Below are 17,204 nucleotides of genomic sequence, written 5' to 3'. Positions count from 1 at the left end.
CTCCAACACCACAGTTCAAAAGCATCTTCCGCGCTCAGCCTTCTTCACAGTCCAACTCTCACATCCATACATGACCACTGTGAAAACCATAGCCTTGACTGGACAAAACTTTGTTGGCAAAGTAATATCTCTGCTTTTTAATATGCTGTCTAGGTTGGTCATAACTTTCCTTCCAAGGAGTAAGCATCTTTAATTTCATGGCTGCAGTCACCATCTGCAGTGATTTTGGAACCCCCAAAAATAAAGTCTGACACTGTTTCCACTGTTTCCCCATCTATTTCCCATGAAGTGATGGGGCCAGATGCCATGATCTTAGTTTTCTGAATGTTGAGCTTAAAGTCGCTCAGTCGTGTCCAACTCAGGGAATTCTCTAGGCCAGAATACTGGAGTGGGTAACCTTTCCCTTCTACAGAGGATCTTCCCAACCCAGAAATGGAACTGAGGTCTCCTGGACTGCAGGTGGATTCTTTACCAACTGAGCTATCAGGGAAGCCAACCAAAAGTAATAATAAGTAAATAAGAGGTAGTCGGATGACACAAAGTAGGCACTCCATAAAGTTTGTTGATAAGCAAAATCATGTCCCAGACTAACTCTATTTTGGTTACTTTGAACCTGGCTTACTTTAAGGCAGGCTTCAGTTTTTGTGAGTCCTATTAGCATAACTGATGTGGATGCATCTGTCTCTGTGTATGTTCCTGTGTGTTTCAGGGGAGTTACCCAAAGAACGGTATTGCACAAGTACCTGATTGACATGCTTTCTTCTTCTGAGCCTTTCCCTACTGTTTTCCAGTAGCCATTTCCAGTAAATCTGAACTTATATGAATACCCATAAAATAAGATATATGTAGACATAACATATGAATAAAAGGAAAGCTGGTTCCACAATGAGGAAAAAGTAAAAAAAAAAAAAGTTTCTACTAAGTCTCACTAGGAGACAAATGGGATAGAAGCTGGCATAAAAGAGTCTTTGATTCTAAATCCTTTAGATGAGTTTTCTGATTCTTTAGTGATTCCACTTTGTTTAGTGAAATGTCTAGGGAGATGGTGATATAGGAAACTGATAGTATGTTATTTCATTTCTTGCCCTTAGATTTTTGGGTGTAAAACTGTTTTCCATCCGCAGTTCGCTACGTTGTGTTCTATTCTTTTGTGACCACCCACCACCCTGCCCCAACCCCCCCCCCCCTTGGACTGTAGGTAGTAATGTGCCAGGCTCCTCTGTCCATGGGATTTCCCAGTAAAGGATACACAGTGGAGTGGGTTGCCATTTCCTTCTCCAGAGGATCTTCCCCACCCAGGGATCGAATTCGGGTCTCCTGCACTGGCAGGTGGATTCTTCCCACTGAGCCACCATGGAAGCCCCTTCCACCCTGAGAGCAGCTCTCCAAGAATCCGTGTCCTTTGTGAAAACAGGAACCATGCCAGGAAGCTTCGCCTATTTCTCTCATTTTCCGTCCGGAAAAAGAAATAGATTGAATATCTATTTAAGGTTTAATAGGATTACGGCAGAGATTGGCACAACATTTTAAATCAACTCTACTTCAACTGGAAGGGGGAAAAAAAAGATTTAATAGGATTAAAGGGTACAGAATCGGGCTGACCTCAGAGGCCAAAGGACCGTGACTCCGCGAGAAAGCGAAGAATCTGTTTTGGGACAACATAAGGCAACAAGTACTTTGCTTTGCCAGCTGTAGAGTGCTGGCCCGGGGGTTGGCAGTGGCTGACCGAACCGAAAAAGCCCCTACCCCGGCCAGAAGGTTGCCATGGTTTCTTCGTAGCGTCTCTTCCTTTTCGGCTTCGTTGTCCCCTTGCGATGACCCAACTTCCGCTTCCTGTTGGGGCGGGCTTCCAGTTGGCTGGGTGCTAAGGGGTGAGGGGCTCCTACTGGGAGGTGAAAATAAGGCGGGTGTGGCGGAGGGAGAGATTCCGCGCGGTTGCCCCCTTTCCGAAGCACAGAGAGACTGTGCCCAATTGCCGCCCCAAACCATCCTGGGAACTTTTGCGGTAATTAGGAGAGGGAGGGGGCGCCCGCGGCGCGTCCCAGTTCTTCCGTGCCTGGCCAAATAAATCTCCGTCGGTACACCCTGCTACTGTCGCGTTTCTTCCCTGTGGCAGGATTTGTATTGGCAATGAGAGTGGGGGAATCTTGATAACGAGTCACATGTACCTTCCAGGATATGAGGTCTTGCACGTGTCCCAGTCTCCTGTTCTGAGTCCGTTGCATTTCCAGACCCTAAATAAGCCACGCGGTTCTGTATTCTATTGTGTTTCTCTTTCTTAGCTGGTCTCTATACTTAACTTCCCCATTCTCCATCGTACTTTAGGTCCTGCAGATTGAAGACTTAAATCCAAGGTCATGGCAAAACATCTGAAGTTCATTGCCAGGACTGTGATGGTACAAGAAGGGAACGTGGAAGGTGCATACAGGACTCTAAACAGGTAACTGGTTGGGGACCAGAATCACGTCTAGGCCAACTCTCTTGAGAAGTGGGGTGATTATTCTGTCCCTCCCTCTGTCATTTGCTGTTGATCAGTCGCTCAGTCGTGCCTGACTTTGCGACCCCATGGACTGCAGCATGCCAGGCTTCCCTGTCCTTCACTCTCTCCTGGAGTTTGCTCAAACTCATGTCCATTGATTCGGTGACGCCATCCAGCCATTTCATTCTCTGTCACCCCCTTCTCCTCCTACTCTCAGTCTTCCCAACATCAGTGGGAAGACTGATGAGTGAGTCTTCCCAGTGAGTCAGCTCTTTGCCTCAGGTGGCCAAAGTATTGGAGCTTCAGCTTCAGCATCAGTCCTTCCAATGCATATTCAGGGTTGATTTCCTTTAGGATTGATGGGTTCGATCTCCTTGCTGTCCAAGGGACACTCAGGAGTCTTCTCCAGTAGAATTCAAAAGCGTCAGTTCTTCAACGCTCAACCTTCTTTATGGCCCAACTCTCACAATTCTTACATGACTACTGGAAAAACCATAGCTTTGACTATTTGGACCTTTGATGGCAAAGTGAGGTTGTTTCTAACCAGTGCCAGCCCAGGTGTTCACAGTCTTGGAACTTCTCAGTCCCTCAGTTTACTGTCTTAAAATTGAAGTTCTTCCCCAATCCTAACAGTGTGAGGCATATTCATCCACAATCATTCCTTTGATGATGAACCTGAATTCTATCCAAGACTTTAGGAAAGAGCCCAAAGGGAAAACCAAGTTATAAAATTGCTAGTCAGCAGGAATATAGTACATGATACATGGAAAGCTGAGCGAGAGATTGGTGTGGGACAAGGCTAATGGAAAAGGTGAGCTCAGATTTAGGATCTTAAAGTAGCAAGCAAGTGATGGAAAACTGAAACAGGTTCAGAAAATAGGTTATAACATAAGCAAAAACATGGAAATAAACTCTCTGAAGTGGAGGAGCTGTGTTGAAAGGTTTTGAATGCTAGGCTGATCCCTAATAAAGTTATGTTTTCTAAAGAAAATAGTTCATTAATCTGCTCGTATCACTAGTTTTAAGGATTTTGACTTTCATTTATCATTTTCTCTCCCCAGTGAAGCAGAGTTTGGAGAAACAAATGCTTGTTGAATTGAATTATATGAAAGAGATAATACATGAGCTGATCTTCTGCCTTAAGGCCACTAAGGTGGTTGCTTTATTAAAGAAGTAAGAGAAGCCTGGGAAGATTAAGTTATATTCCTTGGGTTACAATTATTGAGTGGTTGAAAGAAGTATAAAATACACACATTTTTCTAGTGCAGTGTTCTTTGCTCCATGTTATAGATTACTTACTGGCTTCTGTGGAAATGAGGAGACCTATGGCAGTCATTCTCCAGTTAAGAATCCTTATATGATTAGGTTTAAATGTAGGTGGGGTTCTTGGGGACTGAGAAGATAAATGAAAGAGAACTACTTCTTAGCAGAGCAGAGAGTTCTAAGTGTGGAGGACAGAAGACCATAGTAGGTGAAGACAAAGATGCTGCCAGAAGCTGTGTGATTGAGAAGCAGTTGCAGGCTCAAGATGATTTGTATGTCTTTTTAAAAAGTCAGCCTCTTTACCTCTTATGGTGTCTGAACATGCCAGTCATATCCTTGTATAGTAGAAGCTATTCCTACTGTACTTTCACTTAAGTTGAAAGGATAACAGGGCAAGTAAGATAATCCTATTTTATGTTTCTCTATAATTGCTCATTCTAGACTCTTCTATTTCAGACTTTTAAGTGGCATGTCTGTGGGAAGGTTGAGATGTCTAATGATCTCTGCTCTTACACTGGAAGCACTAAGTGAATATCTTTACAGATTCTGTAGCTAATTAGCTAGTGAGATGAAATGATGAATTTGGGGAAGGAAAGTCTTTCAGATTACCTCACCCTTTTTCTGACCTCTCCCTATAAGTTTTTTTCTGTGTGGTTTATTTTGGTGAATTTAGATAGGTTTTGTTGTTGTTGTTCAGTCAGTAAACCATGTCTCTCTCTTTGCAACTCCATGGACTGTAACACACCAGGCTTCCATGTCCTTCACTATATCCTGGAGTTTGCTCAAATTCTTATCCATTGAGTCAGTGATGCTATCTAACCATCTTATCCTCTGCTGCCCTCTTCTCCTTTTGCCCTCAAGTCTTTCCTAGTGTCAGGGTCTTTTCCAATGGGTCAGTTCTTCACATCAGGTAACCAAAGTATTGGAGCTTTAGCATCAATCCTTCCAGTGAATAGTTAGGGTTGATTTCCTTTAGGATTGACTGGTTTGATCTACTTGTTTTCCAAAGGACTCTCAAGAGTCTTCTCCAGCACCACAGTTCAAAAACATCAATTCTTCAGCACTCTGTCTTCTTTATCCAATTCTCACATTTGTACATGACCACTGGAAAAACCATAGCTTTGACTAGTCGGACTTTTGTGGGCAAAGTGATGTCTTTCCTTTTTAATACCTGTCTAGGTTTGTCATCGGAGAAGGCAGTGGCACCCCACTCCAGTACTCTTGCCTGGAAAATCCATGGACAGAGGAGCCTGGTAGGCTGCAGTCCATGGGGTCGCTAAGAGTCAGACACGACTGATTGACTTCACTTTCCCTTTTCACTTTCATGCATTGGAGAAGGAAATGGCACCCCACTCTAGTGTTCTTGCCTGGAAAATCCCAGGGATGGGGGAGCTGCCGTCTATGGGGTCGCACAGAGTCGGACACGACTGAAGCGACTTAGCAGCAGCAGCAGCAGGTTTGTCATAGCTTTCCTTCCAGGGGGCAGGCATCTTAATTTCATGGCTGCAGTCACTATCCACAATGATTTTGGAGCCCAAGAAAATAAAATCTGTCACTGCTTCCATATTTTTCCTCTTCTGTTTGCCATGAAGTGATGGGACCAGATGCCACGATCTTAGATTTTTGAATGTTGAGTTTTAAGCCAACTTTTTCAGTCCCCTCTTTCACCTTCATCAAGAAGCTCTTTAGTTCTTCTTCACTTTCTCCCATTAGAGTGGTGTCATCTGCATATCTGAGGTTGTTGATATTTCTCCTGGCAATCTTGATTCCAGCTTATGTTTCATCTAGCCTGGCATGTTGTGTGATGTACTCTGCATATAAGTTAAATAAACAGGGTGACAGTATACAGCCTTGTCGTACTCCTTTCGCAATTTTGAACCAGCCAGTTGTTCCATGTAAGGCTCTAACTGTTGCCTCTTGACCCCAAATACAGGTTTCTCACAAGACAGGTAGGGTGGTCTGGTATTCCCATCTCTTTAAGAATTTTCCACAGTTCATTATGATCCACACAGTCAAAGGCTTTAGCATATATAGTCAATGAAGCAGAAGTAGACGCTTTCTGGAATTCCTTTGGTTTCTCTATGATCCAGCAAATGTTGGCAATTTGATCTCTGGTTCCTTTGCCTCTTCAAAACCCAGCTTGTATATTTGGAAGTTCTTGGTTCATGTACTGCTGGAGCCTAGCTTGAAGGATTTTGAGTATTACCTTGCTTGCATGTTAAATTGTACAGTAGTTTAAACATTCTTTGGCATTGCCCTTCTTTGGGATTGGAATGAAAACTGACCTTTTCCAGTCCCATGACCACTGCTGCCTTTTCCAAATTTGCTGACACTGAGTGCAGCACTTTAACCGCATCACCTTTTAGGATTTTAAATAGCTCAGCTGGAATTCCATCACCTCCACTAGCTTTGTTTGTAGTAATGCTTCCTAACGCCCTCCTGGAGGAGGAAATGGCCACCCACTCCAGTATTCTTGTCCTTTAGCTGCCTTTTCTGTATGTCTCTCTTAAATTCCGGCTTCTTATTTCTCTCATATTTTTGATAATAAGTTGCATATTCTGCAGTTGAATTACAGCAATAGGTATGACAACAAATGAGAAGAAAGGAAGGTGGTTAAAGCTTTAGCATGTTTAGAACACAAATATAGTCTTACAAAGAAAATAGTCTATGTGTCTGTACAGTGAGATCACCACAGAACGCTTTTTATATAACCAAGGGCCCTCGTTGGTGCCCTGAGATGAAGAGATGGAGACTGGGGGTTGCTAGGAAGCCCTGCATGATTGGCTGGCCCCCAGGTAAGGAAAGTCAAGTACTCAGGAAGTGTGCCCAGTTGACCCCTTTTATTCCTGGTAGGAGAGCCTCTGGGCCCATTGAGTCGTCCTGTGTACACTCTTGTCCTGACATAGGCTGGCTACAGTGACGTGTGTCTGTCGCCCTCAAATTCCTCCCGCTCGGGCAGCTTAGCTCCTTTTACATAATCTGTTGAATTTCACTGAAACTGGAAGCTGACTGTCCTGCAGTATTACGTTGCCAGGCACCCAAACTCCAGGCTGATCTGTTTACTGTGAGCCTCTTGGTCTGCTAGTCCTTGAACTACCTGTGGAAGCAGAAGCATCATTATTACTTCTATTTACTTCATAAGTTCTACAAAGCTCTTCTTACATCCTTGTTTATTAGAAATAAGTAGATGCCTTTACTGTAGGGATTCTGGAACATTTGAGGATAATCTGTTCTATTTTCAGGATAACTAGAAAGTGCAGCGGAGAAGGCAGTGGCACCCCACTCCAGTACTCTTGCCTGGAAAGTCTCATGGACGGAGGAGCCTGGTAGGCTGCAGTCCATGGGGTCGCTAAGAGTCAGACACGACTGAGCAACTTCACTTTCACTTTTCACTTTCATGCATTGGAGAGGAAATGGCAACCCACTCCAGTGTTCTTGCCTGGAGAATCCCGGGGACGGGGGAGCCTGGTGGGCTGCCATCTATGGGGTCGCACAGAGTCAGACACGACTGAAGCGACTTAGCAGCAGCAGCAGAAAGTGCAGGGTGAGGAAGGAAATCCTCACCTGGCACCTTGGAATTTATTTGATATGTGTTTTGGAAATAGAACCATCCAAGGAATACCATTTAGCAACTCCATCATTATGTTAGGGGGCACCGATCTTTTCATTTTTTCCCCCCTTCCTCTATTCTTTTATTCCTTTGATACTTTTTTCTTGTTTTTCTTTTCTGCCTGACCACACAGGCATTTACTTGATAAGATGATCACTTTTGTCTGTTTCAGAACTCTTTCGAAACTCCAGTAGGATACCTAGTCTGTTTCTCAACTCTTCCTTTTGCACTTCTCTTTCATAGTACTTTTAAACTGTCCTTGTCATTCCAGTAGGCTCCTCTTCCTAGGTGAAGTCATATCTAGGGTCTCTGTTCTTTTCGTGTGAAAGTTTAGTGTTACTCAGTCATGACTGACTCTTTGCGACTCCATGGACTGCAGCCCGCCAGGCTCCTCTGTCCATGAGATTTCCCAGGCAAGAATCCTGGAGTGGGTTGCTATTTTCTTCTCCAGAGTATCTTCCCACACCAGGGCTTGAACCTGCATCTCCTGCATTGATGAGTGGATTCTTTACCCCTGAGCCACCAGGGAAGCCCAAACAAAGCCTAGACAGAAATAAATACTTAGTTGTTTGGATCAATGCCTTTCCCTTAGTGTGCCATGTCTTCTTCGCTTGCATCTTTTTACTCTAATTAAGGAGTCTGGCTCAGCTTTTTCCTCTTTTATTTTCTCTTTGCCTGTGGGCACCGCAGTAATTTGTCTTTTGAACCTCCGTGATTTTTATTGGAGAAGCAGAGTGCTGTTATAAAGCACTGCACTAAAGACCTGAATTCTACTTCTAGCTCTATTTTGTGATCTTGGGCGGGTCAGCCTCACTGAACTTCCGTTTTCTAACCTGTAAAGAGATGCTGGGGACTTCCCTGGTGGTCCAGTGGTAAGATCTCGAACGCAGCACAGTGCAGCCAAGAAAAAAAAGATGACGTTACCTGCTTAATCAGTTTCATAGAATTATGATTAGGATCATGGATGTGAAAATGCTATCTAAACTCTAACATGCCATTTTAGTAAAGGTAATGTTGTGGCCTTCTGAGCTAATACTCCCAAGAACTGTGTCTCTTATAAAGTAACAATCCCTTGAGCTGTGGACATTTGTCAGTCACTTACAGCAGCACTCCCCAACCTGTTTGGCCCCAGGGGCCAGTTTCTTGGAAAATTTTTCCGCGGACTGGGGTTGGGGGATGGGTCAGGTGGTAATTCAAGCAATGAGGAGTAGCAGATGAAGCTTTGCCTGCTCATCTGCTTTGCGGCCCAGTTTCCTAACAGGCTTTGGACTGAACCAGGGGTTGAGGACCCCTGACCTAGAGGATTCATTTTTGTCATACATTTACTGATATTTGCTCTTTGCCAAGTATAATATTAAATGCAAAAATGAAAGACTTAATCTGTAACCTTAGAAAGCACACAGCCCAGTAAGGGAGATACACTGTCTGATCAGTGTTTTAACAGTGTGCTGTGGCATTGGTTCTCCCTGGACCGTCAGCTGCAACATCACCTGGGAGCTTGTTAGAAATGCAAATTCTTAGGCTCCACCTTAGACCTGTATGAAGTCAAAAACTGGAGGTGACACAGCGATCTGCAGGGTTTTTAATTTTTAAACATTATTTATTCTGGGCAGCACTGAGTGTCTTGCTGCATGTGGGCTTTCTCTAGTTGCTGCAGGTGGGGCCGCTCCCTAGGTGCGGTGCACAGCTTCTCATGTGGTGACTTACCTTGTTGCAGAGCATGGGCTCTAGGACTTGCAGGGTTCAGTAGTTGTGGCTCACAGGCTTAGTTTCCCCGCTTCCCGGCCCAGGGGTTGAACCCCATGTCCCCTGCATTGGCAGGCAGATTCTTAACCACTGGACCACCAGGAAAGTCCCAGCAATCTGTGTTTTAACAAGTTTTCTAGGTGGCTATTGCATGAGTCTCAAACTTTAGTTTGAGAACCACTGTGCTTTGGGAACAGAGGGAAGGCATGATTAATTTCTCCTGTATCAATTTACAAATGTCGTTACCCATTGGTTTACGCCTTTGAAGAGTAAATAGCATTTTATACAACAGAAAAAGAAAGGAATAGGGCTTCCCTGGTGGTCCAGTGGTTAGGTGTCTGTGTCGCAATGCAGGGGACACAGATTTGATCCCTGGTCTGGGAGGATCCCACATGCCTCGGGGCAACTGAGCCGGTGCACCACAACTGTTGAGCCCACATGCCGCAACTACTGAAGCCTGCGAGCCCTAGAGCCTGTACTCCACAACAATAAGCCACTGCAATGAGAAACCCACGCGCTAGGACTAAAGAGTGGCCCCTGCTTTCCACAACCAGAGAAGGCCTGAGCACAGCAACGAAGACCCAGCACAGCCATAAATAAATAAATAAATAATTTTTTTAAAGTTTTTTTAAAAAGGAATCATTGTAAAGAGGATTGTGAACAAATGTAAAAAATAGATATGTAATGTGTTTGAAGTAAACACATAGTTCAGTGTGACTAGACAGGCTTTTTAGGGCAAGTTATTAAAGATAAAGCTAGAGAGAAAGGGACGATGAAACTCAGTTGTTTAGGGCTTTGAGCTTAGACTAGTGGTTCCCAAATGTGCACTTTGCAATTACTAGGGGAACTTAACAAACCCTGCTCATGTCCCTCCCTACTTGTAATTTAATTGGCCTGGAGTGGCCTAGGGTTTGGAATTTTTAAAAGATCCCCAGGATTTGGATTTTTAAAAGATCCCTAATATGCAAACAAGTGGGAACCACTGGGTTAGACTATTTTGTTTATTGGGAACAATTTTTATTTTTTTAACATCAGAGTGACATGCTCTGATTTATGTTTTAGGACAATAATTGGTGTAGGGAAAGAGAATGGAAATAGGGCAACCTGTTTATCCTTCACAATTCAAATAAAATATCCTTTAGGAAGCTTTCATAACCACCTTATCCTCAAGTCCTCTCCTGTGGGCTTCTATAACAATATTTCCCTTATCTTTGCATCTGTCACACTCTATTGTAATTCTTTTGTCTTTACTAGGCCACAAGGGTAGGAAACCATATCGAAGTTTGTTTTCTATCCTCAGCATTTAATGCAGTATCTGGTATAGAGTTGATATTTCATAAATACTTACTGATTAAATGACCAGTTAGGTGATCATTTCAGTACAGGTGTAAGATAAGGATCATAATTAGAGCTGTAGCCATAGGAAGAGAGAGAAGGAAGAGATCTAAGAACTATTTCAGGTTATAGAATTTATAAGATACTGTAAATGTGGGTGTAGCAAGAAAAGAAGTCCTAGTCCAGGAACATGAGATTTTAGCTTGAGTAACTGATGATGCCATTAACAGATAGAGTATAGAGGAGGAAGAATGAATTTTAGTTGGAGAAAATAAGTTTGTTTTTTGTGAGGTTTAAGGCAATTGGAAGCATTGGCCTAGCTCTTAAGACTGGAACTAGAGATAATGATTTAAGAGTCAGCAGTGTCTAGGTCAGTTCTCAAGTGTGGCCCTACATTAGAATTACCTGTGGGGTCTTTTAAAATATACCCAGTATATAACCCCACTGTAGACCAATTAAATCAGAATCTCTGAGGAATGGGACCGAGGCGTGAATACTTTTTAAAGGCTCTTAAGGAGATGATTCTGTTGTGCATCAGGGTTGAGGCCCATGTTATAGTTTAAGGGAATCATGTAGAACCAAAAAGGAGGAAATTTACAGTCAGAATCTGGAGTGATACCAACATTTAAGGGTAAGATGAGGAAGAAAGCCAGCATTGGAGACCCTCTGTGGGCAAAGGTATTGAGTGTTTGGTGCCCTGCTTTTCTACTGTACAACTCTAGTGTTGGATCCACTTCTGGGCATGACTGTGTTTTCAATAGAACCCGAATTATCTGCTCCTTCCACCGCTGGGAGTTTGAGACAGTTCCCTCACCTCCCATCTCCCTGCCATTAAAACCTAGACAAACTGATCTTACAAATCAGCAGGAGTGTAAAAGTGTCCCAAAGGACAGTGGTGCCCATGTCTATTCACATTAGTAATGTACCCAAAGCTCAAATCTTTTCAAGCTCATGTTCAATCTATTATTGTTACCTTGGGCTTCTGGTATAACATAGCAGCAATACATAGGGTTTCCCACTGAGCAGAAGGAGCAGGTAGTTTCTCTTATTTCCTGCTTCTTCTGTCTCCCCTCTAATTATGTGCTTAGTTGTTCAGTCGTGTCTGACTCTGTGTGACCCCATGGACTACAGCCCACAGGCTCCTCTGTCCATGGGAATTCTCCAGGCAAGAATACTGGAGTGGGTTGCCATGCCCTCCTCTAGGGGATATTCCCAACCCAGGGATCGAACCAAGCTTTCCTGCATTGCTGGCGGATTCTTTACCGACTTAGCCATCTCCAGTTGTGTTTCTGACTGACTTTTTACGTGTAATGAAAGGAAAGAGTAGGCAGGATTGGGGTCATGTAAACAATGCAAGATTGGAGGGCAGGTGCCTCCAGACTTCTCAGGACCAGCTGATGATGGGTTGAGAGGGAGGAACAAATTGCAGATTGGAGCCAGAACTCTCAGGAGCCTCGGGATAAAGTAAGTTATAGAATAAGCCCCTGTGTCTTCTTGGCTCAGTGAGAACAAAAAGGTGATTTTGAGGTATGCATGTTATAAATCCAGCAAGAGGAACTGTTGAAGTAGTTAGGTGGGCAGGAAAAAAACCTGAGCTAAATTAAGATGAATAAAACACACTTTCTGCCTTCAGGGATTTTCAGTCTAAGGAGAGAGACATCTGTATAAATAACTAACAGAATGGCAAAATGAAATAATCTCTACATAGGTGTTCAACAAAACAAATTATCTTCTCTCTAAGATGAGAAAGGTTTGTGGAGAGATGGTATCTGGATTTGGCCTCAGAAAGATGTGGAAAATCTCCCAAGGGGAAAAAAAAACATGGAAAACCTCGAAGGTTGGCAGTTTGGAGCTGTGGATGGCATTCTAGGCTGAGGAAGCAGCCCTGAGTAAAGACCTGGTATTAAAAAAAAAAGCTCCTATGAACACTTAAAAAGATTTGCTATTAATGTGTGTTCAGGGAGTAGTCAGATGTGTGGTTGGAGCATGTGGTACATGGGAAAAACATGGTTGAGGCTCTTATTTTGATGCTTCTATCTGTATCACTGGTGTGATAAGGGTCTCTTCTTTCCCTGTATGAAGTAGGCCGAGATTTCCTAAATGTTCATAATTGAGCTGCATCAGCTCTTAAACACAGTAGGGGTGGAACTACATTCTCCCTTAAGGACCAGGTAGGAATCACCTCTAGTTATTTTCTTTCCTACTGCAAATGACTTATCCCATTTGAAGATTCTGAAATGGTTGAGACCATTGATTGAGACCCCCTGCCACTGCCATCTCTCTCAGGTGTGTTGTGGTAGGAAATAAAAATGGTTGAGAACATGATAATGACGATAAACTCCCCAAGAACAAGGACTGTATAATTAACTGCCTTTTTATTTCCCCAGGTATTCCTGTTTGGGGCCTGGCCTGTATATGTAGGCAGTGAATGCTGTACTGTCACCATTGCACACTATCATTTTTACAGATACCATTCGTTTGGTCAGTTGACTTCTGATCATTGTGAAACTGGAAAAGAATAACAATGAGCCTAAGCCTCTAACTTCATTGCCTGTCCTTACACAGAATCCTTACCATGGATGGGCTCATTGAGGACATAAAGCGACGGCGGTATTATGAGAAGCCTTGCCGTCGGCGACAGAGGGAAAGCTATGAAACCTGCCGGCGGATCTACAACATGGAAATGGCTCGCAAGATCAACTTCTTGATGCGAAAGAATCGGGCGGATCCATGGCAGGGCTGCTGAGGCCTGTGGATAGGAGGCCCAGTATGAAAACCCTTACCAGTTGTCTGCACCTCTTTTCTTCCTCCAATTCCATTTACCTTTCTTAAAATAAACTCAATCACATATATGCAAGAAGCAATTCCAGTAGTCAGCAGTGGATACTCTTTTATTAAGTCAAAAGACAAACTGAGTCAAAAAGTAGTCTAGGGATAGAATGTTGGTTGCCAAGGGCTGGTTTGACAGGAGGGGGATGGGAAATTATTGTTTAATGAGTATGAGTTTCAGTTTGGGAAGATGAAAAGGTCTGGAGATGGACGATGGTGGAACTTGCACAACAGTGTGAATGTACTTAATGCCATGGAATTGTATGCTTAAATGATCAGTTATGGTACATTTTGTGTTTTGTATATTTTACTGTAATTTTTTAAAAAGCAGTCTGAGGTGGGAAATTTTTCTCAAATGTAGTAGAGTATATCTCCCATGTTCTGACTAATTTTTATGAAACTCAAAGCAAGATCTTATGATTGGAAAAGGATCTATTCCTCTTTACTGAACTGCCTTCCAGCTGTTGGCAGGCAGTTCAGTAAAGAGAGAGGAAGTATGTATGTATTGGGAGTAAGTTCCACTTCTGAAACACCCATCAACCAGAGTAGTAGAGAGCTGAAACCCTTCCCCAAAAGAATCTTTAAGTCAGTCTAACATTTACCCCTGTTTTGTCTTTTCTTTAATTTTCCGAAAGGAAGCTAATGGAGGGTTGGTATACGTGAAAGCAGTAGATGGATGGTAGGAAAGAGGGAATGGGGGAGTGTTAAGAGAAAGCCAGAAAAACCTACAGTGGTGGTTCTCAAAATGTGATCTTCAGATCAGCAGCATCACCTGAAAAACAGCTTGAAATGTACGTTTTAGACCTACTTTAGACCTTCTGAATTGGAAATTGAGGTTGGAGCCCAGCAGTCTAAAGCCCTGTGGGTGATTCTGATGCCTGATAACATTTGAGAATCATTGCCCTATAGTACTCAAAAGAGACTCCAGGTGGAGGTTCTGACTACTACCACTCCCTGTCCTCAGCAGGCACTTCCAGGTGAGAGCTGGGGCAGCTGACCAGCTGCTCTGCTTCCTCTCCTGTTGTGTTTTTTCTGACATTGGTCCCCTTACAGTCATGCCTGCTGGTACAAAGAGAGTTAGCGCCAACCCCTGTAGAATGCAAAGGGTAGTCACCTCTCCTGACCCTGACTGGAGCCCTCTCAGATTTAACAAGAGCAGACTGCCTCACCTCCTACCTCTCCACATCAGTAGCATTCAAACATTGCCCCCTTGTGGTACAGCAGCATGACTTCAGATTTCTTCTGGTTTTAATTCTGTCTTCAGTGTTTTTTCTCATTTTCATGATAACCATATTTATTGATTAAATATGTGATGGAACAATTTTATACAATCTCATAAGAAATATTTATACTTCTGAATCTGATTGAACCTTTCAATCTCTGAATTTTGTCTTCAGTACATCACTTTTGAATGATTTTGAGCCATGGCATGGTATCATCTGCCAATTGCTGTTGCTAAAGAATAAAGACCTGGCTTCTGCCAAAATGGTAAATAGGAGAACTGGGTCTGTTACTTGTCAGCATTTCCCTGAGGCTAAAGTTGTTTTTGTCTTCCCTGCAAAATACTAAGGGGTGGCTAAGGTCTGGAATTTGTCTCTGAAATTATCCCCTGCTTGTCCTAATCTCCAGTCCTGACCATCTTCCATGTTCCCTGGAGCAGTGAAAAATAATGGGTTGTAGCAGGTAGCCAGTTGAAAAGGCCTCGTGTGTGAAAAGGGAGTAGCTGGCTGGCTGAAGTCCTAATCAGCGTGTGCTGTCGTGGAAGGAAGAAAGACCTTCCACTCCCTGCTCTGGAAGCTAGAAGATACTTCATGGTCACTTAATGAATGGGGATTACCCTAATCTTTTTATTTCTGCATTAGCTTTAGAAGAGGGGTGGTTTAGTACCTTTTGCATTTCCAGGTAGCGTTAGTGGTAAAGAACCTGCCTGCCAATGCAGGAGACATAAGATGCAGGTTTGATCCCTGGGTTTGGAAGATCCCCTGGAGGAGGGCACTGCAACCCACTCCAGTATTCTTGTCTGGAGAATCCCATGGACAGAGGAGCCTGGTGGGCCACAGTCCATGGGGTCGAAAAGAGTCGGATGTGACTGAGCATACATGCAGCACGGCTTAGTATTTACACAGTTACAGGATAATAGATACAATACCTCCTACCTTGATCTTAGGCATCTTTGCCCTCTCTTAGATGTCCACCTGATTGCCTCTGGCAGGCCTGTTCTGATCATAATTTAAGGATCTTATCTTTAGTGCTCCAGAAACAGCTACCTCTTTAAAATCGGACTCTGAAAAAAAAATAAAATCGGACTCTGTTGAGTAACTTTGACGTTGCACTTTAAAGTTTTCAGAAGTGCTCTAAGTACAAAATAAGTATGCCTATGGGTTAACTGAAAATACTAAGGAATAAAAACTCACTAAACAAGTAAAGTAATAATGGATTACTGTATTAAAAGGTAGTTGAAGGAAAAGGAAAAGATTGGAACTTCTAGTGTGTGCCAGCTACCTAATATACATAGTTTTTTACATAGTCAAAAAGATCTAGATTCAGTCATGACCTTGGCAAATTATTTACATAAATTCTAAGAATTTAAATCTATCTGATTCCAAATAATGGAAATAAAATCAGTTCCTAAAAACCTATTTCCCTATGGGGAATTGAATCCAGGTGACTGAAAGCACTGAACCTAAATTTACAACTACAGAGTTGGAACTCATTAACCCATTTAACAGACTTTTTGGAGTGACTGTTTGGAGCTGCAAGAGTCAGACACGACCTAGCGACTAAACTACCACCACCATTTATGTGAGACATTAGTTTTAAATATTGCAGATAAAATGAGCAAACAGGCATGAGTAGTAGTAAGTTGAGCAAGAGGCACCCTCAGCTTCTTACTCAAAGCCAAAATGTATTCATTGTTTCATGCTGCACCATCAGTGAAGGTTGATTTTAGTACATTTTTCTCAAATTTATTAAAAGCCAGACTTTAAATATAAAAATCTTGTGTTCCCTGGGAAACTCTAATAATCTCCTTAAAGAATAACTGCAATTTTCCAGTGAACCTATTATCTTAAAATACTGGAATTTCTTAAACATTTTGGAATTTTGGTTTTTGTAGTTTGTAATCTGAAAATAACAATTTTTTAAAAGATGGAGAAGCCCTACACAGTCAGCAAAAACAAGACCGGGAGCTGACTGCAGCTCAGATCATGAACTCCTTATTGCAAAATTCAGACTAAAATTGAAGAAAGTAGGGAAAACTACTAGACCATTCAGGTATGATCTAAATCAAATCCCTTACGATTATACAGTGGAAGTGACAAATAGATTCAAGGGATTAGATCTGATAGAGTGCCTGAAGAACAATGGATGAAGGAGCGTGACATTGTACATGAGGCAGTGATCAAGACCATCCCCAAGAAAAAGAAATGCAAAAAGGCAAAATGGTTGTCTGAGCAGACCTTACAAATAGCTGAGAAAAGGAAAGATATACCCATCTGAATGCAGAGTTCCCAAGAATAGCAAGGAAAGATAAAGCTTTCCTCAGCGATCAATGCAAAAAAATAGAGGCAAACAATAGAATGGGAAAGACTAGAGATCTCTTCAAGAAAATTAGAGATACCAAGGGAACATTTCATGCAAAGATGAGCATAATAAAGGACAAAAATGGTATGTACCTAACAGAAGCAGAAGATACTAAAAAGAGGTGGCAAGAATACACAGAACTATACAAAAAGATCTTCATGACCCAAATAACCATGATGGTGTGATCACGTACCTAAAGCCAGACATCCTGGAGTGTGAAGTCAAGTGGGCCTTAGGAAGCATCACTATGAACAAAGCTAGTGGAGCTGATAGAATTCCAGCTGAGCTATTTCAAATCCTAAAAGATGATTCTGTGAAAGTGCTGCACTCAATATGCCAGCAAATTTAGAAAACTCAGCA

General features: G+C 42.6%; 1 protein-coding gene across 2 annotated transcripts; it reads left to right on the top strand.

Annotated features, from left to right (window-relative positions):
* The first annotated feature begins 1,830 nt into the window (after positions 1–1,830).
* Positions 1,831–14,760, top strand: MRPS21 (mitochondrial ribosomal protein S21). Of its 2 annotated transcripts, none has more exons than XM_005203931.3 (3): positions 1,831–2,005; positions 2,326–2,440; positions 12,999–13,297. In XM_005203931.3, the coding sequence occupies exons 2-3, from the start codon at positions 2,358–2,360 to the stop codon at positions 13,177–13,179; spliced, it is 264 nt and encodes an 87-aa protein (XP_005203988.1). In that variant the 5' UTR covers positions 1,831–2,005; positions 2,326–2,357; the 3' UTR covers positions 13,180–13,297. The 2 variants fall into 2 exon arrangements, with proteins under 2 accessions (XP_005203988.1, NP_001106778.1); NM_001113307.1 differs by having other exon boundaries at positions 1,848–1,871; positions 12,999–14,760.
* Positions 14,761–17,204: the final 2,444 nt, after the last annotated feature.

Source organism: Bos taurus, chromosome 3 (genome assembly GCF_002263795.3).
Source record: "Bos taurus isolate L1 Dominette 01449 registration number 42190680 breed Hereford chromosome 3, ARS-UCD2.0, whole genome shotgun sequence".
Classification (NCBI taxonomy): Eukaryota; Metazoa; Chordata; class Mammalia; order Artiodactyla; family Bovidae; genus Bos; species Bos taurus.
The sequence above is the reverse complement of the archived record's forward strand: the minus strand, read 5'-3'. Positions and strand labels throughout refer to the sequence as shown.

Excerpts from the sequence above, each read along its gene's own strand:
- MRPS21 (NM_001113307.1), top strand. The coding sequence starts at position 2,358 with ATGGCAAAACATCTGAAGTTCATTGCCAGGACTGTGATGGTACAAGAA. Across the intron at positions 2,441-12,998 it reads GCATACAGGACTCTAAACAG|AATCCTTACCATGGATGGGC; the intron begins GTAACTGGTTGG and ends GTCCTTACACAG.